This window comes from Porites lutea, chromosome 13 (assembly GCF_958299795.1).
Source record: "Porites lutea chromosome 13, jaPorLute2.1, whole genome shotgun sequence".
NCBI classification, from domain to species: domain Eukaryota; kingdom Metazoa; phylum Cnidaria; class Anthozoa; order Scleractinia; family Poritidae; genus Porites; species Porites lutea.
This window is the reverse complement of record NC_133213.1, coordinates 16,105,918-16,131,281: the sequence shown is the minus strand read 5'-3', so window position 1 is coordinate 16,131,281 and position 25,364 is coordinate 16,105,918. Positions and strand designations below refer to the sequence as shown.

At 40.0% G+C, this 25,364-nt stretch overlaps 1 protein-coding gene across 2 annotated transcripts; it reads left to right on the top strand.

The window, feature by feature from the left end:
• The first annotated feature begins 555 nt into the window (after positions 1-555).
• Positions 556-24,991, top strand: LOC140922832 (fibronectin type III domain-containing protein-like). 2 transcript variants are annotated; one of them, XM_073372859.1, is made up of 16 exons: positions 556-708; positions 8,287-8,359; positions 8,714-9,019; positions 11,716-12,030; positions 12,557-12,659; positions 13,162-13,370; positions 14,092-14,236; positions 14,353-14,483; positions 15,165-15,449; positions 16,265-16,510; positions 17,952-18,197; positions 18,757-19,017; positions 20,020-20,343; positions 21,314-21,466; positions 22,856-22,991; positions 23,924-24,991. In XM_073372859.1, exons 1-16 carry the CDS (start codon positions 676-678, stop codon positions 24,054-24,056), a joined length of 3,099 nt encoding a protein of 1,032 aa, XP_073228960.1. In that variant the 5' UTR covers positions 556-675; the 3' UTR covers positions 24,057-24,991. The 2 variants fall into 2 exon arrangements, with proteins under 2 accessions (XP_073228960.1, XP_073228961.1); XM_073372860.1 differs by having other exon boundaries at positions 634-769.
• The last annotated feature ends 373 nt before the right edge of the window (positions 24,992-25,364 follow it).

Genomic DNA, 25,364 nt, shown 5'->3' with positions numbered 1-25,364 from the left:
GTTCGTATATTGTATGCATAAGCAATCGATGTCCCGTTTGCAGATTTATTTCAGCTCTCTGTTCGACCACTTGACCACTCCCTTAAAAGAGTATTTATAAAGAATGCTATAATCGTTTTATCTACGAAAATACTTCCCTATTTTGCTGAAGGTGTTTCAGTTTTTCCTCGTAAAGTTCTGTTCCTCTAGTTTATCTCCTGTTCGCCTCTTTTTGTCTCCAGAGTACCCTTGTTTAGAGAGCTAGATCGTTATGAGCTTTGTCGCATTCTCCTAGGATAACAATAGGCAATTAGAACAAACACTGGTCGATTTGTCTCAAATTAATCAGTAGACTCGATAACAAGGTTATGTAGCACAGTTTTACTGCACTAGCAGTTTCCAAATTTTTGGGCGTAATAATTTGGTGCTCAAAGGAAGCCATATCAAATCTCTTTGACAGTACGAGTTTTTTTATTATTTTGCAAATGCCACTTTTGGACTGTCTCCTCCTTGCTGACATGCGAGAAGGGTGATCAATTGAGTTTAAGAGGTCAACTGGTAAGCTCAGTCACAACACAAAGCAGGTCATCTCATTCGCACGTAATCACATTTTCACGAAATAAGAGTACTCTGACATCGCTAGAACGGCTGCGAACAGGATTTATGTGGTTTGCTTTATGATTACATTGTAACAGGATGGGAGATCTTCAATGCCGCAAAACACAACAGGTAAACTCTCACCTACATTTATGTCCAAATATTGTCTAACTCAGACACTTGAAATAACAAGGTAAGTACAACTTCTTCCTCAATCAATCTGTGACCTTAGAGACCACTTTGTCTTTGGTGCGTGTCTTTAGTCTACTCTAAATCCCTCGGCCTCTCAGACTACAAAGTTTGCAAATATAGCATCTTCCTTTGGACTGACTATTTTAAAAAGTAAAAGTGTTACGGTCAGTAAAGTCTTTATGTTTTCCGTTTATGTTGCGCTAGTGGTAACGGGCGCCCGCCAATTCCTTATAATCGGTTGTGGATCATTTTAAGGTGGCCGGTTAATTAAGTATTGCAAAGCACTGCTCGACCACAGCAAATCAAATACAATTGTCAGTGTGATAGCTATCAAGATATCGCACAAAGGTCTATAGGACTTGTTTTACAGTAGCCTTGACAAACCTTCTTACGCATGAGCTACGATCTATGTACCATTGGCAAATAAAAGGTTAAGTGTTTTTATTTATTTTTATTTTTTTTTATGGAATTCAAAATATTTTCAGATCAATAAAGCGCCATATGCTTTTTTGATAGCTAAGTCTAGCTTTGTACAACATTAGCTTTGAAGATAATACAACAAAGACTGATATAATTTGGATTCTTAAACTGAGAGGAAACAAATCTCGGCCCCTAAAACGCGCCAAAATTGGCGTGAAAGAGCTTAGATCAACATTTTACTCTAAGCCAAGGTAAATCATAGATAATCATTCTATCACAGATCTACCGCAAGAATAGACCAGAATTAAAATCAATAAAAATAAAATAATGTTTGCAGGAAAAGAAAGTGGGAATTTTCATGGTCACGCGATTCGTAACAAACTACATTGAGAAATGGGGATGTTTAAATGACAGTATGTCGTTTCCTAAGTCTCACAGACCGATTTAATCGGTTAATTATCGTATTTTTTTTTCTTTTTCCTTTGCTTAACATTCTGGCGCGTGTTGCGGCCATAATTGAGAACGTCATAAATCCCGTGAACGTTTTGCCAGTGTTTTGGATCTTTCAGTTGGTTGTAAAACACAGAAACGTCTGGAGTAAAAACTCGGAAAACCTGTCATTGCGGATCAATTTTAAATTAAAGTGCCGGCTGAGCTTTGTCTCCAAGGTACCATGCATCACGCAAACCAGTTTCTTTTGAAGTTTGATCTGTCTCAGGCGTTTCAAGTTCCTGTAAACTTTAACGGATGCACCTTATCATAATGTAAACAGCGATAACCCCTATTCTTTAGTTCAAAAATTTTACATATCTTAAATATTTTATTAGTCTGTAATAACGGATATGAAGTCCAAGCATTAAATTACAGCTGTCATCATGTTATAATTACAATATTCAATGCAAAAAACATTTTAAAGGTTCTTTTTTTACTCTAAACTTTTTAAAAATAAGTTCATATGTGATTGAATTAAAAACTGAAATTAGACTCCCTAATGATCAAAGAATAGCTTGTCAGTTTACTGGGAAGTAAAAAATTTCAACTACAACTTAAATACAGAACCATTTCCGCGTTGTCCTCGGCCTCATTATGAAGGTGAGGCCTCATGCACAAGCAGTTGTATTGCCTTAACGACATTTTAAAAGTCTAATGTTAACAGAAGTTCTCCTTTTACTTCTTGATTTTCCCGGTGTTGTAATTACCTTTCAGATAAGCTCAGATAGCTTGTTATAATAAGCTTACAGTTCATATTATTGTTTTCTCTAGCGATGGGTATTTGAGTATTTTATGGAAAATACGCAATAAAAATAATGTATGTTTTCATTCCAAATATTATCATTATTATCAAATGCGGGAAAATGACTTTAATTTTGCGTGTGAACAAGGAATTAGTACTTTCACCTGTTAGGATAAGAACCAGGACCGGCGTTCAAACGTGGTGAAACTGGTAATTTGAAAAAAAAAAAGGCTCAGTATTTACTAGTATATTCATCATTACCAAGTCAGAGATAGATGCTAATTTGTCCCGTAAGGAGCTGGGAAGCAACCATTGTTTGGAAGCAAACCATGATTGTTTTTGACAGTTTGAGCGATTATTCCCTAAATTCTGACTGAAAACGTTTGTTTCAGTTCATTTTGTACCTATCTGTCCTTGCTTACCGTAGGTGGGGAGGGGGGGGGGGGGGGGGGGGGGTGGGCTACGTCAGGGTAAGTTACTGGTCAGAACTGAGCTGAGTTAGTCTCAGTCGTTCCGGTTTGCACAGTTGGAACTCTAAAATAAGGAATCAAATAATTCTTGCTCTTTCAAAGGGAAAAGTGAGATCTTTTCTATCCTAGCCATTGCGGAAAGGAAAAGACACCTAAAATTAGTTTAGGAATAGTAGTAAGAGTAGTTTTAAATGAAACTAAACCCCCATTTCAAGGTTTTTTCAGTTGATTCCACGGAGTGATAATTTAGTGACTGCTGCTCGGCATGAAACTGATTATTTCCAAGTGGAAAGTGAACTAAAAAACTCTCACTTCCGGAATCAAATATTTACGTTTTTCTAACTTTCTATATTAGTCCTTAAATTCGTTAAATATGAGTGCCATTTAAAAGAGACCTCTTTTGCATCGTAGTTATTTTTTTGTTACGATATTGAGGACATATCTTTTTATTATTTTTATGCCAGATACTACTTGGAGTAAACGAATTGCAGAGCCGTATCCAGATTCGAGTTTTGGTAGACACTAAGTAAAAATATTAATAACTAATTGAAAGGTATCAAATGACGACAAAATAAAAGTCATAGAAAGGACAGAAATGGCCACGTTCGTCTAAAACATCCATACTTTAATATCGTATTTTGCGTGTTTCTTTAGTTAATGGGTCCTATGTTGTATTGACATTAGTGGCTCTTGATACTTAACCTGAAGTTTGTTTTGTCAGATAAGAAGACATGAAATTAAAGTTACTAATAAACGTGCAAAAACCCACATGGATAAATATGTTGAACAAAGGAATCAGATTAGACTATTGCTTCCCTGTGGGGCTGTCCGTGGAAATAAAGGAAGAAAAAGGTAACTTAATCCCTTATATTCAGTTAAACTTTTCATAGTTGTGCTTTTAAATGAGAAACGTGTTTTCAGCTTAGCTACCGAGAATTCTCATCAAATCACCATTTGTGTTTCTTTGTTTTACGCACCCACGCGATCACTAATACAGCACATTGAAACTTTTACATCTAAAATAGCCGTTAATGATTTGTTTTTGTGTCAAAATTAAAGGTCTGGCAAGCAGAAAATATTTGGGGATTTTAAGAATACTCACAACTCTTTTCACTTTGTCCGACTGTTTTTTTGGGTTCTGGTAATGATTTTGTGTGACTGCTGACGATAGCAGTTATTTTTAATACTCATCCGGCTCCATCTCTTTGAAAATGAAAAGAGTTGTTTGACTTCGAGTTTATATCTGAAGATTGTTTTAATCTATCGTGAAAACCCTTCGGGTCTAACAACATGTTCGAAATTGAAAGAACCCAGCAAAGCTCATTGTCATGATCAATTAAGGCCTTTCGTGAAAAGATCTTAGGGCTCGCTACATTAATTCCCCACAATGGAGCTCGCGAAAACTGGACCGTTCGTCGACTTGCACGTATTCTCGTTATAAGGAGGAGTGCACATTTACTGAGTTGATTTTATACCCCTCGAGTTGAATAATAAATCTCTTATTGGACAGTTTAGTGAGTAGTATTGTGGGATATTTTTACTCTTCTCTTGTATTTTGACTCGCCCGTAGTACTATAGAACGTGACTCGTAAAAACATCCCGCGATTTTACTAAACCGTCCAATAAAAAATAAATGACTTCACAATTTTTTTCTGAAATAACTGGACGGTTATTTTGGCATGTTATGTTTATCAGTTTTTAATGAGAGATGGCTTTTGCTTAGAATGGGGGGATAGCGCTGTTTTAGGTCAGTTATGTGCTGAACGTATTATACAGTTTCATGACCACTACTTAAAATGCTCCTGGAACAAAATATCAGACAAATTCCAGTGATTTAGTTACAAATAGTTATGGTGAGTCCTGGGACTCATCTTGTAAAAAATCGTGAGTCCCAGTCCAAAAACAACGAGTCCCCGTTAAAAAAAATGAGTCCGAAATTGAAAATGTTCGGGCCTTTAGGTATTCAGTTAATCTGAAGACAGACTTCAACACCCTGTATTAAAATATATTGAAATTAAAATATAGTTCTTCTAAAAAAGTATGCATCGTTAAACAACAGCTATGATAATAACTGCCACAGAAATTACACGAACGGGATATTTCTACAAATAGACATGTTCACATCGATCGATCGATCGATCTTTGCGTCCTACGGGACGCATGCCGGGAATTATTTTGCTTCTTTGGGGATCAGTTTTATGCGTCAGGGACGCAGGACGCAGAGGTAACAAAATCACTGAAATTCCATCAGAGAGCACAAATAATAAGACTTTTCAGTGATTTTTGAAGTCATGGCATCAAAACGTGAAAAGGTTGGCCGAATTTTTTCGCAGTTTTAATCTATGTCCATCCTTGCCATCCGTATAAACAGACGACAGAAAACAGTTTTAATGCCACACGCCCTAAATATTAATTTGTAGTCTTAAATAACAAAACTGGACCATTACTTTTAGAATTCAATCGATACGGCACACATTTTAGCTTTTCAAAAAGATAGTAAATAGCCTGACAATATTATCCCCTTTAAGATTCACTCTTTTTCGTCAGGGATAAAATATTCTGTGGCTACGAAAACTGAAACTGAACTCAAAATTAATTTGTTTTGCACCTGTTTCTGTTTGAACTTTTCAAAAAGAGTTCAAAAACTGCATTAAGACATTATGTCCAATACTAGACTTCATCAATTTAATCACATGTAAGTACCTTTCCACCCGGTTAAGGGTGGCGTAAGAGTCTTACGCGCGCGAAGCGCGATAGCCTCACACGCCCATAGTCTCGTTCCAGACCTTTTGATTGACTGCTCGCGCGTACTTGAATATGCAAAAATACGCACTGTTTTGCAGTCTACGTTTGAATGGTCACACTTAACATTTCACAGTTGATTTACTAATAGTCTTAAGAGTTAATGATGCTACCTATTGTACACTGAACATCCAAGTTGAAGTCAGTAATGTCTGAGTACTTTTATTGTAATAGATAATGATAAGAACTTAATATCGAAAAACTGTCTGCGGTACAAACTTATGGTAGTGGCATACATTCAACAAGGGCATACATTACGTCTGTGTTTTTTCTTTTCATCTGGCATTAACAAAGTTAAGGGCCTTACATTCGGAAGCCGGCGTTTGAAACCTATAGTTTTGTACGGATATAAGTTACCCATTTCTACGCGGAACTATGCACAACCTACTGTATCGTTACGATCTGAATGGGCTCTCTCGATGTATGATCTATGAAAACAAACTAGTATTCAGGGAATACCCGCGCCTCATGTCTTGTCAAGAGCTAAATGCAGAAGAATATATAAGATGCAAAATATAAATAGTTAACTAAAACTTTGGATATAGTCACGATCACCCGCCTCTTAATGCGTCATAAGGTTATTAACGTCTACCGACTCCCATTTCCTTTCGCTTAACTCTGACAAACGTCTTCGTAACAGTGGGTGCTTAGTAATTATTACAACTTCCTACTGACTTCCATTCTTACTTTCGCATAAATTAACATTATAAAAGGTCATAATGTTGGCAAAGACTATTGTCACTTTCCGTTGGGGGTCTTTGACCAAACGTAGGCTTCATTGTTTTGTGGGATAAAGTAACAAATTCTGCTGCGTTTATCAGGTGAGTGCTGTTCGTGGACGACGCTCTCGTCTCTGGAAAGAGCATGCAGTCGTTTCTCTTTCGCCGAAAAAGGTAAAATTGTCCAGAAGCCTGACTGTAGGTTGTTGATACAAATGAAACTGTTTGAGGAAAAGGCTCGGAAGTATTTCGCCTACGAAGTTGTGTGTTTAGTAATTAAGCCATGGCTATACAATGTTTATTACTTCCTTTCATACTCCATGTGGTGCGATCTTAGGAGAGTATGAGCAAGTCCTGAATAGTCAGTTACTTCACTTTTATGATAAGACTTTATCACTTTGAAGTTCGTAGCGTTGAAACGCGTAATACTCACTGCGAACACGGCTGTCTGGCGCGTATGCAAACTATGTCACGTGCCAGGTCTGCAGAACAAATGGCTGACAAAGTTGTTACGGTACGTACCGACGTTGAAAGTTTTAGTTTCACCTTTTTGTTTCCATTAACTTTCGAACGATGCAAGTGTATCTACCCTTCCAGCAGATGGTTCCATAATCTGTTTGGAAAAAATGGTTGCATAAGCTGCTCCAGCATCAGTCTATAAATCATTACCAATCAGAGTTTATTCAGTCTCACACTATGTAATGTCACACAAACAAAAAGAAGGTGCGCGTTATTGTATTTTGGTGAAGTACTAGTACCTGGAACATGATTCGTGATGGAATGATATCAACAACAAATTTTTAGAAATAAAATATATAACTACTTCCATTACTTTCCCACCCGGGGGGAGGGGAGATATTTACAAATACAAGGCTCTATAGATGGACTAAACAGTAAAGACACTACAGTACAATAAATGGAACAAACTAACATAAAGAAAAGTATGTAAATAAAGATTACTCAGGCATAGTATACGATAACACGACAAATATAAACGAAGCATATAAATGGAAGTACATTAGAAGTTCCCTTTCCGCTTGAGGCAAGGGAAACGGAAGTCTTACTGCCTACGCTGACACGCCTCTTCTAGTCCTTGTAGTGTTCCAGTTCTTTCTGTTTTGTTTTAGTTGCGGTAGTTACCATTAGTTTTGGTTAACTGACTTCTTGCTTTTTAGCTGCAGTTCTTTAGTCTGAACTATAAATCTCTCCTGTTATGGTAAACGTGCCCCTTCTTTAAAGAGGGACACCCTTATAAGACATTAGTGAGTAAGTAATATTTTAGATCGGAATGCTTGACCTAAAGATTTTAAAAATACAAAACGCTTATTAGTTAGTACTCCGTCTCTTCATTTTAAGTAGAAAAAAATTATTAATGATAATTAGCCCTCTGTTCCTTCCAGTCTTAATCAAACTGTCGCCTTACCAATAGTGGACATTAGTATTTAGAAAGAAATCTTAAACTCCATGTTCAGGAGTACGTGTGACAGATCACTCTACAAGGTCAACTGAGGAGGTCTTTGACTGAACTGTGTCCTCTTCTTTTCTATGCCCGACACTCTGTCAAAAGTGCCTGTTGCATTGTCAAGATTTATTCAGATCCATACAAACACTACTTATACTGTTTTGGGGGAATAACGTACCGTATTGGACTAAACTTAATTTTTGTTCCTTTTTCACTCTGAATTATTGATGTATTCTGTCTATAGTCTGGAGCAGGAAGCCATCAAACGTCAGATTATTGTCAAATCAACCATTACACATAAATGTATATAGGTTCGTTTAAGATGATCAGCTGTTTCGCTATTAAAGCGGAAAGCACATACTACAATTGTTATAACACCAATGTTTCTAATGCAGCTGTTTGCTCTATCAGATGGTTAAGATGAAAGCATCTCAAAGATTTTTTATCTTGGTCTGGATTCTCTGTTTCGTGTGTAAAAGCACGGGTAAGTTAAAAATATACATCTCTAAGAGTAATTTTCCAAAGATTTTTCACGTAAATATGTTAATTACCAACAAAGTAGTTATACAGTCAGTCGGTTTCAACTAATCAATGATTAACACGCCTATTAATGGTTCCAAAGTTGGATCGAAGAATTGGAAAGCCAACCCGGTAACTTTTTCTCCGAGAACCTGGTGAAGATATAGATTCCACTGGATCTGTTACAGGGGGATGTTAGAGAGGGCTTTCTTAGATAGCAAGATAACAAGTTTCCCAACTGTTAACTGTTGACACTCAAGTGTTATAGAGAATGAGCTCATTCTCTTTTGATTTAAGGTGGAGCAATTTCTGTTTTCAGCTGTGAGACCGCCACCAGCAATAACAAAGTTTTCGCCGAAGGATCTGATCAACCCAGATGAGGTGAAGTTCGAAAAACCAAATGCCTTCTCTCTGCCATGCCAAGCTACAGGACTGAATCTTACCTGGACTTGGAAACACAACGGGACAAAAATACCATACAACTCCCGCTATAAACTCAGTGCGGATGGAACGCTGACCGGAAGTTATTTGAATGCAGAGCATAGTGGAACATACCAGTGCTTTGTAAAGGATGAAGAAACTGGCGTTGAAGTATTTAGCAGAAAGCTACAGGTTGCAGTTACCGGTAGGTACCTATTTAACTAATCACTAGCTAAGCCTCAAAATTTCCGTTCACGGTCAATACGCTTCGGATGGGTCACGTAATGCGAGCAAAGTTTTACGGACTTCCGTCTCGGTTACTGATTACCAAAATGGATTGGCCGTGTGGGCCTGGGGAGATCCTCAGGGTCGAGGTACTGACAAGGCACGGCGACGTACTTTTGAGTTTTTCCGCCCTGCTTTTACCTATTCGCTGGCACCACTAACATTGACAAAAAGCTACTGATCATTACTTTCACTCTGTTTATTATTTTGTTAAAGGTTGTTCTAACCTCTTTGAGTCTGTGAATACATGAGATCCTAAAGTGTACCTGTACAAGGTGGTGGATAATTCTTATCAGCTTACCTGTCACTGGGGTGTACCATTTATTACTCAATACAACAATAACAACAACTTAACAACAATAACAACATTGCACATGAAACAGTTTACAAGAAATTCTCGGTTTGCACATGACGTCACCAAAATTTGTACTAAGGAATTATCAATTCTTCTGAGTTCTTACTTTCATGAGGTATTACAGCAGCTTAACAACTTTATTTATGCAAATGTTCGGTTCGAAGGGTTCTTCGTTTTGCGATGGAGGACGCTTGAGTTCCCAATTAGCTCAGTTTGCGTGACGCGGCATTTAGCTGGCGGCCTGGGAAGCCGGCTTATGTAGGCTGAAAACGTTACCATTTTTAAACTTTACTTGTCTCAGAATAAAATATTACTTTAGTCTTTATGAGTTCCTCGAGCGATGAATTCACGCATTTGTAGAAAAACTAAAAAACAGATGTTTCTGTTGGTTTCCGGCAGCAATGTTTGTGCCCCTCAAAGGGACACCAACATGGCGTCACCATACAAAGCTTTATAAATTTGGGTAAAGCTTTTTTCCGAATATCTCGCATATGAAATATCGCACAGACCTAATTCCTGGCGAGGCGTTTTGTATATTTATCTTGTTTAATTTTCAGATTCTGGACTTTCTGTATTTAACGTTTTGCATTTTCTTTAATTTTATTTTTGATGGCGTGACAGTGAAAATCGACTCCTGTGAAAACAGAGAATGAATTAAAAGTAGATTGAAAGGAAAAAGGAAATATTTCACGCAACCCGTAGTTAGTTTAAGCTAATCGAGGCGGAAGGTGAAGTGGACAAGAAAGAAAAATAAGAAAAACTAGGTGAAATAATAATTTTACAAGGAGAACAAAGAACAAAGAAAAGGACACTTTATAAAATACTCATGCTCGGTCATGAGGGATTTAATTTCCGTTTCACAGGTTTTGATTTTCGTTCTTCAAGTTTTTATCTCCCATTTAGACGAACTTATGTCGTTATAGCTTAAATAGGGAGATGCAAGTGGATGGAGAGAGCGAAACTCGTCCGTTTGTCAGCGCAGCTCTGACACTACAATCTTTGCAGTGCGACTGTAATGATAGAGCGTTTTCCGGCCATTTACCAAAAACGTTCGGAAACTTCCATGGAAAGGTCCATCGAGTGAAGAACGTGTTTCAAGTTCCATTGGTTTATGCTCTCGTCACCAAAACTCAAGATGGTGGCATAGCTATACATGGTGATTCCTTGTGAAAACTCGTAAATGGAACATGTTTTTTCATCGAGAAATTTTCAACGGGAAAACAGGACTACCTTTTCAAAATTCCACTTATTCCCGGGAACTTTCCGGTGGAACGTCCGAAAACGTGTGTCCCATTAACATCCCAACCGAATTTCCGGAATTTCTCAGTAAATGGAAAGTGCCTATGGCTGTGTTTTCACTAGAACAATTTTAACTACATAAAGCCGGAAAAGTCCGGAAATACTGTGAAAACACCTCGTCTTGGTTTTAGCTAGTTAAAAATGCGAGCTGTTTTCACAAGCAAAAACAAGGGATTTTCTCGCCTTTACTAGCGGAAATTGACGCAGCGTTATACTACCTCACGAGATGGTATAACTTGTCCTGATAAACGCAACAACCAATCGGGCCGCGCGTAGTGACAGACGCCTGCCAAATAATCTGGTAATATTATTTTCCAGACTATTGCCTCTTGGTTGAACTTGAGAAATTCAACATGGCAGACAATTCTAACGGTCATTTCTTTCGATTTACAATCCCACCGACCCCATTGGATTCTCTATTTCTTCGGCCAGGTCCTTAAACCAGAATTGTGGTCTTGGATAAACCCACATAGTCTTGCGTTTATCCCAGTTATGGCACTGAATGTTGTTTCGTTGTTGGATTGACAGAATTAAAAGATTTCGTCGCATCTTCCTAATTTGTAAGGACATAAGCCTCATTTGCTGAAAAAAACTCCTTCTCCTTCGCAAAAATACAGCGAAAATAATCACAAGAGAAGTCATTACATTCAAGCACTTCGTCCCCTTTAATTTTTTATTATGGCGCGCTTTTGCCATTTGAATCCTCTGAGAGTTAGTGGCTTAGATTGCCGGTTAAATTTCACAGTGAAAACAGTTGTCACGTTTAACTAATAAAAGTCGGTTTGTAAACAAATCTTAGAAAGAATGTTCAGCTAGTTAATCGCCCTAGTGAAAACACAGCCTATAGCCTCAAACGCAGGGGTTCTTTTGGCTCGTCACTCAATCCTCCTCGGGAACGCATGACGAACCCCAAAGAAAAGTGTGCGTGGAAGGCTACTAGAAAAAAATTTGCTTTATCCTAGTTGTTGGCGAATTTATTAACCCCAGAGATGTAGTACAGAGGGTCAATCTTGGACAGTCGTTCAGCTTTCAATGTCCGGAGCACAAAGCAAGCTTCGGTGTTACCTTTACTTGGGAAGGAAGTCAAACAATCCAATTTTCAAGGAACAAACGCCGTGCTATATCTCTGGTTGGTGGTCTGTATATCATGTACGTGACACAGAAGGACATCGATGAGATCGAAGAGAATAATGGCATTAAGTGCAAGATCAGTGGAGCAGGAATTTACTATCTTTCTGGAAGTTTGAAACTTGAGAAGAGTAATACGCAACAAACAGGTAACGAAAAAGCTGAGTAAGTGAATGAACGAACGAACGATTGAACAAAGGAAGGAAGGAAGGGAGGGAGGGAGGGAGGAAGGGAGGGAGGGAGGGAGGGAGGGATGGATGGATGGACGGACGGATGAATGAATTAATGAATGAATGAATGAATGAATGAATGAAAAAGAGAAACGGAATAATAAATGCTTGGCAAATGTTTATATACATTACTTGTCGATAATAACCGTGGCTTGCGATGGGCCCTTAACCAGCCATTGCCGGTTCACTGATTATCAAGTCTAACCCATGAATAGTGGCGCTGACAGACTGATAAACCATTTCCTTATTCTCAAAAATGAAAAGAAAAAAAAAAAGTTAAGGCTCTTGAGGGCCAAGCCTCAACTGCAAGTTACCAGGAACACTAGAATCATGGCCCGTCCCAAGAGAAGATAAACCATTTCTTAGTATCTCTTTTTTTTTTGTTTTCATAGCAAAGCGATCACAACTACTTCTCTTCATACAGTTTTGTTTTTGTATTTTTTAGATCCCGGAAATCTAAATGCACCCTCCTGGCTCGTTACCCCTGAAAGTCAAGAAATTGCTATTGAGGGAAGAGGCAAAACTTTGTATTGTCTGGCCAAAGGAAGGTTTGTTGTTCCGAACACGCTTTGCAAAAAGGAAAGAAATGTATTTTGTAAAAGCTAGGTTCATATTTTACCAGATGGCTTGTATGGTACCTGATGGTCTTTGTTTCAGAGATACAATTTTGTGAGGGCGCTCCGTTCGGGAAAGTGGTGTTCCTGGAACCACATAGGTGTTGGGCCGTTTTGTAACTTAACATTATACCAATTCTGAGCTTGCACAAAACTGTCAAAACTCGGTGTAATAAAGTGTTATTAAAAATAGCTAAAGTGTTTGATGATTAATAACCGGACTGATCTGAAAGACACAAAGATGCATTATGATTGTCAATTCTTTGTAGCTCTTCGGAGTGCTAGACATTTGGTAGTAAGTGGGGTTTCTTGAGGTCTCCTCGCCAAAACAAATGTAGGTAGACTTACACTACATATGGAAACAAGGCAAATGAATGATGATGATGATGATGATCATGATGGTATAGTGACCGAACATCTTCTTTAAATATTGCAGGCCTGAACCAAGCATTACTTGGAAGAAAAATGGGCAGCAAATTATTGATGGACAGAATTCTTTTGAGATTCCTGCTTCCTTCTTTGGCAGAAGTTTGAAAATTGATGGAGTAAACAAGACTGAGCATGAAGGCCAATATTCCTGTGAAGCTGAAAATTCCATGAGCAATGGTCAGCCTTTAATTCACACAGTAAATCTTGTGGTAGAAGGTATGTAAAAGCCTCGCTTCCTCCGCTCTGCAATCGCACCCTTCCCTCGAAAAAAAGAAAAAAAGTTTTCTTTTGTCTTGCAGTGGGAAGGGTGCGGCTACACGTAGGCTTTCTCGGGTGGGTCCAGGTGGGTCTCTGTAAGTCTCGAGAGTTTTGTAGTGTGGCGGTGGTGGTAGGATTATACTTTTTCATTTAAAACTTTGTAGGCGTGACCCTTTTCATAAACGAATATCAGTTGTATTTTGAATGGTGGACTTTCTTAGTCACGTGACTTACCACACCCATTTATTGATATTTCTTTTTTAACATTTTGGGAAGGTTCATTTTAGTCTAATTTGTTTGGTTTTTATCATTATAAGCACAATGTTTATGGAACTAATCGGAGTTTTTGGAAATTAAAAGTTTACTGTAAACTATGACGGTTTCATTTCAGAGACTGAGGCGAGAAGAAAACTTTAAATTATCACAAGGAATGTTTAAGTGTTGTAATTCTGAAATATAAAATTTTGCACTATAATGGACGTAGCTGGTCATGTGACTTTAAAAAAGTGCATTGTAAGAACCTAAAGTAAAATAATTTCTTCCATCTGGGCACGGTTATAATCAAAGTTAAAGGGAGTGCGAGACAAAACGAGAAAAACAAGCCAGATATCAGCGAGGAGCCATTCACGGAGGTAGAGACAAACGTAAAAGTTCCATCATGTGCTTATTATTTTCTTAGTTGCACCAAGGTGGACTATTGCACCACCACTAAAGGAATTAGACATCGTCATTGAAAGGAATGGAAGCCTGGCGTGTCACGTGACAGCAGTTCCTGATGCGTCTATCACGTGGTACAAAGATGGACGGCAGCTGATTTCTTCCAAGTAAGTTTAAGACGGACAAAATAGACAAGATTTACAAAAAACACCTCTTGTGGGAAAACAATTCAAACAAAACGTATATTTCTAACAAATACTTTTCATTGCTTCTATTTCTACAGCGACAGCTTAATAATTCATAAAGATAGACTGGAGTTTAGAGGAGTCTCTTTGGATAGCGAAGGCGTTTACCAGTGCGCTGCGGAAAATAAATATGGAATGATAGCTTCTGCCACTTGGGTTCGTGTGTTGGGTAAGTTTCTGTACATTGTCTTAGGGTCTATTTACACGAGCAACTTGTCCGCCTCTCATCGCTCTCCGTTGCTAGGGACGTGTCATAGGAAGTAAGGGATAATTAATTGATTAATTAATTAATTAATTAACGATTAAGAGGAAGTTCATTCACAAAGTGGTTCTTCTTCTACCATTCCTGGTCGAATTGGAATTTGGAAATGATGGTTTTTGAGAAGCGGGGAAATCCGGAGTACACAAAGAACAACCTCTCGGGGCAAAGGAGACAACCAACAACAAACTCAACCCACATATGGCATCGACGCCGGGATTTGAACCCTGGCCACGTTGGTGGGAAGCGGGTGCTCTCTCCTCTGCGCCACCCTTGCTTTTCAGCTCCCTATGTTGCCCATGTGTAAGGATTTCGTGGCCCTCAGGTGTAATCACCGCTGAAATACACGCGCTAGAATTCTGGGTAACTCCCTTACTAAACAAACTCAAGTGAATTCATCTAAACCCTTGTTAATTTTAGAGGTCAATTATGTGGAATGTATGTTCTTTAACTATAACTATTTTTAGACGGAAGAGACAAAATCCGATTGTGTGACCACTTTTATAAATCCTGCTTCAGGAGTACTTTGGTAAAAATTGTTTTAAGGCAATCAAGGTTAAAGGAGTTTGAATAAAATTTTATTCTTTGTAGCTTGGAAGCCATCGTTCAGCGACGTGCAGTTTGGTCCTTTTCAACTGCTTCACGAGAGCAAAGGAAGACTTCCTTGCAATCCGAGTGCCGCGCCTCGACCGACATTTCAATGGTTTAGAAGTGGTGTACTCATCTCGTACGGAGATAGCAGCAGGTACGAGTTAGAACAGGATGGCACACTGATAATCAAGAAAGTCGATAAAGACATGGATGCTGTGAACTACACGTGCAGTGCTAAGAATTTCTTGGGCTCAGATTCTGCAACAGCAGTTACTGTTGTTCTTGGTAAGATTTTTGTATGTTATTTTGCTTTCATTACTATCTTTACATCATCATCATCATTCTTGATAATAGCATTACCACCATCTTGACTATCTACCAGTCGTCATCACCATCTTTCGTGGCCGTCGTGATCATTAGGGACCTTACGATCTGACAACGGCGACGTCCATGAAAACGTCACAGAAAAATAGACTTCGCATCCTTTTAAACTTTTTCACGATTATCCCAATTCGCCTTGTTACTTAAAAGAAGGGAATTTTCGTTGGAGATGAAGAGAAGGGACCTCGCCCGAGTTCAAACAGAGATGGTAGAATTTATCGCCTTGCCGCTCCCGTTCTCAAGAAAACTTTGGTCATCTCAGGTCGTAATTTAGCAGGGACAGCAAAGAAATGTACAAAAAAGCGTGATGCACGTGCAGAGTTGTTGTTTTGCTCATTAAACCTATTGCTTTGTTGACGTTCTCCTCGCCGTCGCCGTCGCAGTTTCGTAAGGTCGCTATTATCGTCATCATCGTCATCAACAACGTCATCATCATGATCATTATCATCATTGTCATCAACATCATCATCATTGTCATCTTATCGTCATAATTGTCATCATCAAAATCACCATCATTAGTGTCATCATCGTCATCATCATTACCGTCATCATCGTCATCTTCGTCGCCACCATCATTGCCATAACCTTTACCAACATCATTACCATATCGACATCATTATCATTATCATCATTGTTATTAACACAACACCACCGCCACCACCATCACCATTATCATCAAGAACCATAGAAGTTTCTAAGCAGTGTCTTTTTGTTCATAGTTCGACCAAGCTTTGATAGAGTGCCAACAAATCAAACCGTCAAAGAAAAAGGATATGCAACGTTTCAATGTACAGCCACAGGGAAACCAATTCCAAAAATAACATGGTTTAAAGGCAAGAGTGAACGGAGTATTGGAGAAACACTGAGGTTTAGAGTGGACAGGGCTGACTCTGGAAAATACTGGTGCGAGGCGGACAATGGCCTGGGATTCACTATTAGGGATGGTGCTTATCTTAACGTCCAATGTAAGGAAACAGATCGTGTACCTTGATTATATTCATGACCGTGTTTAAACTATCATGAATATATCCTAGAATATGCACAGCGCTGCCTCGTACCCAGACGTCTCTCTCTCGATGAAAATGTGCGCGCAAAGGAAGGCGGGAGCGTCTGTACCCTTCCCATGGTCCCTTGCGGTTCATCACTAGTCGTTCTCCTCTACCTTGCGAAAAACGAAGCGCCTGAGGAGGAGGCTGTGCACAGCCGTAATTAGCAGTATTAGGGAGCTTAAGCAACGGTAACGGCAGCGAAAACGTCACTTTAAGTTCACAAAAAGAAAAAAGAAAATCGTTGTCGTGTGTTCCCGTCCTCCATATAACGGGAAATTAGGCAGTTTCACGTCGTACTCGTGCAAAAAGCGTGATCGCGCGCAAAGTTGTTGTTTTGCCAATCTAAACCTATTGATTTTTTGCCATTCTCGTTGCCGTCGCAGTCTTCGTTGCTTAAGCTCCCTATTATTAGCAAGAGGGGGGTGGGGGCAGGGGGGAGTGGTTTATCCAGAGCAGCCCCTTAGATAAGAAGGTGCCTGGCCTCAAAAATATTTTTTGGACCTATGCGCTTCGGCTTCACCTAAATTCAAGGTGGGGCTCAGGTCTCCGGGACGGCGGGCCACTCCCTTAGGGCCGGCATCTTAGGTCGTACAGGTGTTGAACCAAGGAGCTGAGAAATGTAAAACTCATCATATCGCTTTCAGTTCAAAGAAAACGTAACAATCTTTGGTTCAGTCAGAATCAAATTCTAAGGAAAAGCTCCAGGTGAATGATCCAAAACTACAATTTGGCCTTCAAGTAGACAGTAGTGAAAACTAGAACTGCTCGTTTGGGTGAGCAATAATGCGTTCTGAAGGAAGGATAAATGATTAGGCGAGAAGGAGACTTTAAGAGAGGAGGAAAGTAGAGAGACAAGTTTTCTTAGTTTCCCCTCTCTGTCTGTTTCGCCCAATTTTGTTCGCTTAACAATGAAGAGCACCGGGGGAAGTACTCAACAAAAGGTTATGCAGGGGGGCTCCGTCCCGAGGTGCTACTCCTTACCTTTTTATAGATTCTTTTAGAAAGGAAAGGTGCCCCTTTGGTATACCTTTTATTGAAAAATGGTATCCCCTTTACATATTAGTTTAGAACGCTGTATCTCTTTTAACTGTTGCACCGTCTTTTAAATATGAATAAACCACTAGAAACAGGTCCTTTCACAGACCGCAGTGTCAGATTTCCCAAACCTCTCATATACTTCAAAGAGAGAAATCCTTTCTTGTACCAGCCTCCCTGTATAGGACATTATAGGGGTATGCGTATCCCTCCCCCGCCCTCCCGGTAGAATGGGCTTTTAATTTACTAGTCTACGTAATTATTTTCTATAGCTTGCTCTTAAATTTACAAAAGAAATGTCTACAAATTTCTTTGTTCGCAGATGAACCAAGTTTCACTGTAAAACCAAAGGACCAGATAGTAGAAGAGCAAGGGACTGTGTCATTCAATTGCGATGCCATTGGAAACCCCGCCCCTGAAATAACATGGATCAAAGATGGCGAAACGATCGGAAATACTAGTAACCTAACATTTACGGCCTCCAGGAATAATTCTGGAAAATACTGGTGTTTGGCGAAGAACGAGCTCGCTGCTCCTATTGAGGACAGTGCCTTTCTTGATGTGCACTGTAAGTGGTCGCCAATGAATGTTTTAGAATTCAATGACTTGAATTACTACGACCGTCTTTTTTCAGTTCGTCCAAGGATGAACATGATCCCTCAAATTCCTCAAAGATAACTGCGGTATCGGAGCCCGAGAATTTGCGGGTGTTAAGTGGTAAAACAACTTTTGGTAAAAGTTATATGTAAGGTTCCCTTAATAGTGGTGCGTTTTTTGGGGGGGGGAGGGGTCAGATGGGTAACTCGAGTTTTGACGTCAAAGGATGACGTTATTTTAGCGTACGTCAATTTGAGATCTACGGATTGAAAGTAAGGACATCCTTTCACTGAATATCGTAGGTCCTTCTAAAAACGGTAGAAGTGATATGTGATTACGACCAACTAATTTTCGTATAGAAATAGAAAGTATTATTAATACATACCCGACCAGACTACCTTGTTTTGGATCAGTTGGCAGAAACGGGGCAAAAACGTACATTCTTTCTTTAGGATCCTGGAGAAAAAAATACGAGTTAGAACACTGAGGTCTGAGTTTTTAAAACTGAAATGACTGGTTTTAAATTTCAGATAAGCCTGAGGACACACAGTTGTCGTTCAGCGGTCCAAACATCAGTGCCGTTCCGTTTGCTAGTGAGATAACCTTCAATTGTACCAGCCACGCTCGCCCTGATGTTCAAAAGTACTGGTTTTACAAAGAACAAGAAACACTTGGCTTTAGCGAAACTGGTGTTTTTCGTTTCGTCATCAAAAAGCCCGGTTCATACTCCTGTGCTCCTGTTAACAGTGTAGGAAAGGGAGAGGAAGCTGCAATTTCCATAGGGGTAGACGGTAGGTGCCGTGTGCTTAATTCTTTTTCCGTGATTTGCTTTATTTTAAAGCAGGAGATGTATTCGCCACGAATCTGGCGCCCGTTTCTCGAAAGACTCGGAAATTTTTCGGGCCCAAAGTCAAATTTTAAAATCAAAACCTGTTGAATAGTAGCACAGTTCCTAGCTCACAAACCAGTCAATTTTGCTTTGTTAACTGGTAGTTTTGTTGTATCATTTTCGAAATTATTGAAATTTTGATCGTGAATGCAAACGTAGCAAACATAAAGCAGCTTTCCGGGCAAGAAACGTTACCGGGACTTTAGAGAAACTGGGTCCCGTTTCTCGAAAGTCCCGATAATTAACGGGCCCGGTAAGCTGTCGCCGTTTACATTAAAGATCGAGGTTTCAATAGTTTTGCATCTAGCAGGATAGAACTATCAGTTAGTGAAACAAAGTGGAGTAGTCTGCTAGCCAGGACCCGCGCTCTTATTCTGTATATTTCGATTTGAATATTTGATTTCAGGCCCGAAAAGTTACCGGGACTTTCGAGAAACGGGCCCCAGGCCCTTGGGCCGAGTTAGCTCGCGCAAAGACTTCTGGGATCGTTACTTTAGACGCGCCGAATTTTTTTCCCTCTTCCCCGTAACAATCCCAAAAGTCTTTGTGAAACTTAACTCAACCCAGTTTCCTTCTCGTTTCTAAAATGGCGACTTGGCCGGTTTGAGGTGGTGCGTTTTGTCGAATTGCACTATGGGAATGTTTGGGGACACTATGGCTTCTTTTATTGGCTATTTCTAAGTTGCACAGAAAGCAAGGTCGAAATTCATTCCCCAAACAGTCCCATAGTGCAATTCAACACGACACCGACCCAGTCCTCCCAAGTGCAACCTCAAAATCAGCCTCAATCCCAGGGTTTAGGAGAGAGCCCTGGGAACGAGGTTGACTCAAAATGCCGCTACGACTGGATCACCACCTCCATAAAGTAACAACAAATTTATTCGTCGTGTTTATTTACTTTCAGGATCTCCTTCCCCTCCAAGTAATCTCCAGGTAAGTGATCTGGACTGCAATGAATTGACCCTGAAGCTCTCGTGGATCCCTGGAGCCTCGAACGGCGCCCCTATCGATTACTACTTGATTGAGAAGGAGTCTTCTGGTATTCCTGTGGACTTTCTCTTCATACATAACGTCACGGACCCTGAAGTCACAGAAATTGTCTTGAATCTAACTAAGAGGACTGTGCCTCGATTCCGAATGATAGCTTTCAACAAATTTGGCTCTAGTCGCCCAAGTATACCGACAGCTGAGGGAATTTGTGGGACCAAGGCCGCTAAGAACCCAACAGGTATAACTACAATAAACTGCTGAAACGACTTAGGCTCTATTCACAGAACAGATTTCTCCTTTTTGTTAAACGTGTTGGAGATTCGGTGCTGCGTTCTAACGGCTTATAGATGTTCCAAGCAAGAATGCCGGAATAAATAAATAAATAACAAAACAAAACAAACAAAGAAAAATCGGAGAAGGTACCTGCTCGTGCCGTGCGCAAGGAAGGAACGCATTCGTGCGACCTTATTGCACGTAAACCCGTACTTGGTGCAAGTTAACGCGCAAATGCGCGGGAAAGAAGATCTACTCATGTTATTGGGTGATTTCGCCGCGATATCTGTGACGGTGCGAGGCTGTGCTGGGCCGATCTCGAAAGTGGAGCGTCACATATCGGAAAGGTCCTGTGCTACACTTTGGTGTGAACACGTATTCGGACCGTAGCGGAAGTGAATAAGAAGGAAAGAGGACTGGAATTTACTGAGGCGGAAGTAAATATTTAGGAGTGAGGATTGGGATGTAGAGATCCAAACCCTCTCGGCCAAGCGCTCTGGCACGATTTTCGACGTGTGTAAACGCCTTGCTCTGAGTTTAGCCTGCGAGCAAGCTCTCCATTTGGGAGAGTCGCGAAAAGTCACGCGAAAGCAGCACGCAAAAGGATACGCGCTCGCTTTGCCTATAAACGGAGAGCTAGCAGGCTACTCTTAGTGCTGTGCGTTACGGTTTATTCTACTCCGGATAGACACGAAACGCTGTTCGTTATAGTGCGAACATTGCCTAAACTACGAGTAGTCCCTCATTTGTCCTCAGGGATAGTAGAGCGAGCGAAAATCGAGCGCGCGTGAAAATCACCCCACGCGAGAAAGGCGAGACGCGGTGGGGTGATTTTCACGCGCGCTTGCGTTTCGCTCTCTCTACTATCCCTGAGGAAAAATGAGGGACTACTCGTAGTCTAACATAGCTTTACATGTTACTGTTTTATTGATTAGATGTGGTTGGGCTGAAGCAAGAAGAAGAATCCCCAGTCTACTCCAAGACATGGTTTGTTATAGTGCTTGCACTTGTTGGATATTTTGTCCTTTTCGTGGTTGTTCTTATTCTCATTAGAAAGTATCGTTTTGGAAGAGGACACAAATATAATGGTATGTACTATATGTAACGCAAGAAAAAAGGCCGTTGGTCACGCAGCATCTTGCCTCACCTCTCTATTACTATAAGGGCTTGATACAGTTAGAGTTTCAAACCACCTAGGTGGCAGGATTTGGATAATGCGGTCAGAATGGACCAATCTGCTGGGCTTCTTCAAAACACTAGAAAAGACGTGGAGAGGGCATTGGGGAGGAAAACTTAAGCTTATGTTTTTTATAAGTGGGTAGATGAAATTCAAAACTACGATTTGACCATTCCAATTTTAGCTACTGACGGCAGTAATCTCTTGTGGTTCTGTTTACTATGTTCATTGTACAAGGTGGTTTTAACTTTCGCATTTGTGGTTGAAATCCTAAAATGGTGTGACCATTCAAATGAAAGCTACTAAGCAATGCTTCCCTTGGGTTAATTAAGTGTTCTATACAAGGTGGTTCTTACTTTTTTTGTAGGAAAAACTTGTTCTCTAGTCCTATGATATGATACTACTTTATGATAAATACCTGTTAAAGCAAGATGGCAATTTCATGTTTGGTAGTGCATGCAAAAAAAGTTGTGATTACCATCATTGGCAAGGTCTTGAGTGTCCGATAGGAAACAAACCTACAATCATGGACAAAGTCCTCGGGACGGTACCGAAGTATTCATAATTTTCAGTAATTTCTGGGTTCCCTCATGAAACAGTGCATCGTTTTCGAAATTTTCTCTCAGTTTTCCCTCCCCCACCCTATATAAAGTTGAAACTCATAAAAAGAAAAATTCTGGATACACGAGTCCAACGTTGTTTGTTGGTTGAGGGAAGAGGCTGGGCTTATGTAAATTGGAAAACGCCCCAGAAATGAAAAGTGCCCCACGATTTTTAACCATGATTGTAGCTATGACCTCCCAGACACCAAACGGGTCCTTTCTCCACTGAGATAAGGAGAAGTTCATGAAGAGCGAGGCAATACTTGAGATTCTCTTGCGCGTTGTGAATGGAGCGTACACCTGTATGTGTCAGGGATGTCGTTGGCTCAAATCCTGTCGAGACGCAAGTAGAGTTTTCTTTTTTCTTGCATTCGAGTCATCATGATGATTATCACATCTTTCTCATGGTACAATTGCGTTTGAAGAGTTTTTATTGCTTTTCGTCGTCGTTGAGAATGAAAGCGTTCAGTAGACAGGCATGTTCGTTATCTGATAGCCTACATAGCTGTCGGGATTGTTGCGCCCGGGGGAGCCGCCACGCGGGATTTTCGGGAGCGGCAAAGCGGCGGGTTGACTTGCTTTCAATTTTCACGCGGCTCCGACACCGAAAAACCACATCATTAGCCCGCTAATCCCGCCAGCTACGCAGGCTATTTATCTGAGTGATGTTAATGACTTGACTCTGATTTTTCCTGCAGTTGAATTACGCGAAAACAAATATGGTTCTGTGAAATACCAAAATCAGGAAAGAAAAGTGAAAACAGAAGAGAATGACGAACAAAATGAAGAGGATGAAGAAGGAAACACACCTTTCATCAAAAGCAATAATCCACGGTAAGTATTATAACGAAGCACTTCTTGCACAGGCATACCAGGAGCCACAACAAATAAAAACACGTCCCACTAATAATGAAATACCTTCAGTCTTAGAGTATCAGTTTGATTCATCTTCATTCTTTCTCTGCAAATGACTTCCTCTTTTGGACGCACGTTCCATATATCCACAATTTAATTGGCGCTTCTTTGGTACTAGGTCGGAATACTATCCAAGCTGAATCGGTTTAGCTTGGTCCTTCCTCCTCTGCTGTAGTTCCTGTTGGCAGTAAACGAGAAAGTTTTTCTTCGTCCCATCATCGTTCTTTGCATGCATTCTTTTTTCTCTCCGCAGCCTCTTGGTCCCGCGTTTTTACCAATGGTGTACAAAAGTGAGCGCTCAGGAGAAAAGAATTGTTGTTGTGGAAACCATTCAAATCAACAGGGGCAGCCAAAGTCAATTTTCGAAAAATATCTGTTCGGAGGACGATTTGAGATCTAGGATTTTCGGATCATTTGTTGTAAAATTTCTCGCTTGCCTGCCTCTCCCAGGATTTTCGAACATCTAAAAAATGGTATAAGTGCCCATTTTTAACGGATTTTTACCCTAAGAAGGTCACCTAGAATTTTCAGGAGCCTTTTTCAGGCTGAAATTTTCGAAAAGGTAAGTTTTGATCCCTATAATATTCAGGTCACTACAGAGGGTGACTTTCAGCTAGGAAATTCGAACAGATGAAAAATTTTTAGGGGATAAAACTATGCCCATATCTACCTTGTAAATACTAAAATACCTTTAATGATGCTATGTTTAAGTGGTTTTGAGCTATATTCTCATTGGGTGCCCCTGATATCAAGGAAATGGCTGCAACACGTTAACCAATATAATTTGAGGTGTTTTCTTTGTAAACATAATTCACCGCTAATCATTATATACTGTTTATTTTACGTTACAGGGAGAAAGAAAGGCCGACTTCTCTATATAGCGCATCTGAGGAGAATCTATTTGCCGAAGACTTTGCCTTTGTTGACGAATACAAAGAGGCGGACGTTGTTTTTAAGTATGAAAAAGAAGGGACCTTTGTTTAATAAGGTTCGCGACGGGCAAGGTTCTTTGTATGGCGCAACATGCAGCTATATGGCTCACGATAGTAGAGAGTTGCTTTGTCATGAAGTGTATAACGAAACAATCATCGCTGCACGCTCCGTTTAAAATATTACGCTTCACTTCAGAACGTTTCATCGTTAGTGTTCACTGTTGTCTGAAAAACATTTTGCGTGACAAGAGACGAAAAGAAGAGTAAAAGACGGGAAGACCAATCCTGAAATCAAAAAAGAAACCTCACCGAAAAAGAGACTGGTGAAAATGAGGTTGGGGTCCTGAAACACTCTGGACAAGTCTGGAAAAGTCTGTGGCAGAGCAAGTTTTCTTTATCCATTGAATACCTTCTCCTCACCAGTTATGCGTTGTTATGTTGCGCAATGCCAAACGCTCTGCCCTTGAGGCAGACCAAAATACAAGGACAGTCAGGAGAGAACAGGAACTAAAATTGAACTGGAGCTTTGCTATTGGTAGACTCGAACAACAGCGCAAACCCACCGAATTTCTAGCCTACGTAGCAGGCGCTTGGAAGAAATGGGTGCAGGAAAGAACGAGGCGCGCGCGAGAGAGAGAGACACCTCCCTCTCCCCTCGCATGTGTCCTTCGGGCGCCCTGTTCTTTCTTGCGCTAGCTGAACATTAATCTTTCTTACTGTAGCTATGCAGTTTCACTTATATGCGATATATCAAAATTTGATGTATGTTAACGTTGAATAGATGATAACTGACAGAAAAATACAATCTTTTCAAGGAACAATCAGGACGGAGTATTCATTGTGTAGATTCACTATAAATCTATTTAGCTTTGTTATTTTTTGTAAAATAGTTAATATGCCAAAAAAGCGCTGCCAAATGCTTACCATCTTGATAAATATTGGTTATTGCAGTCAGCTATATTTGACAAATAAAGAAGCTTGACAGTGCTCTGTTCTGTTGTAAAGCAAGCAGAAAGCGGCTAGGGCACGGAGGAAGTTTTGTTTTGTATTTTGTCGAGCCCGAAAGAAGTGTAGGGGAAAATGTGAGACGTACTTAGTAGAGTGTTCATCCCTACTTATCGAGTGCTCTGTGGCCGTTTTGTATAATGGAATAGTTTTCAGGGTGTTGAGTTGGCTCTAGGTGGTCTACAAGTGTGGTACCAAAAACTGTTTTTTTTTTTTTCAAATCTAAATTTACTGTGCAGTGTGACAAGAAAAAAAGGCAGATCTTGAACGAGGTGTTATAATGGTTGTTTTGGTTGCTTGTTAATATATAGATTTAGCCAGGGCTAAAAGCGAAGCTCTCGATAATATTTATAGT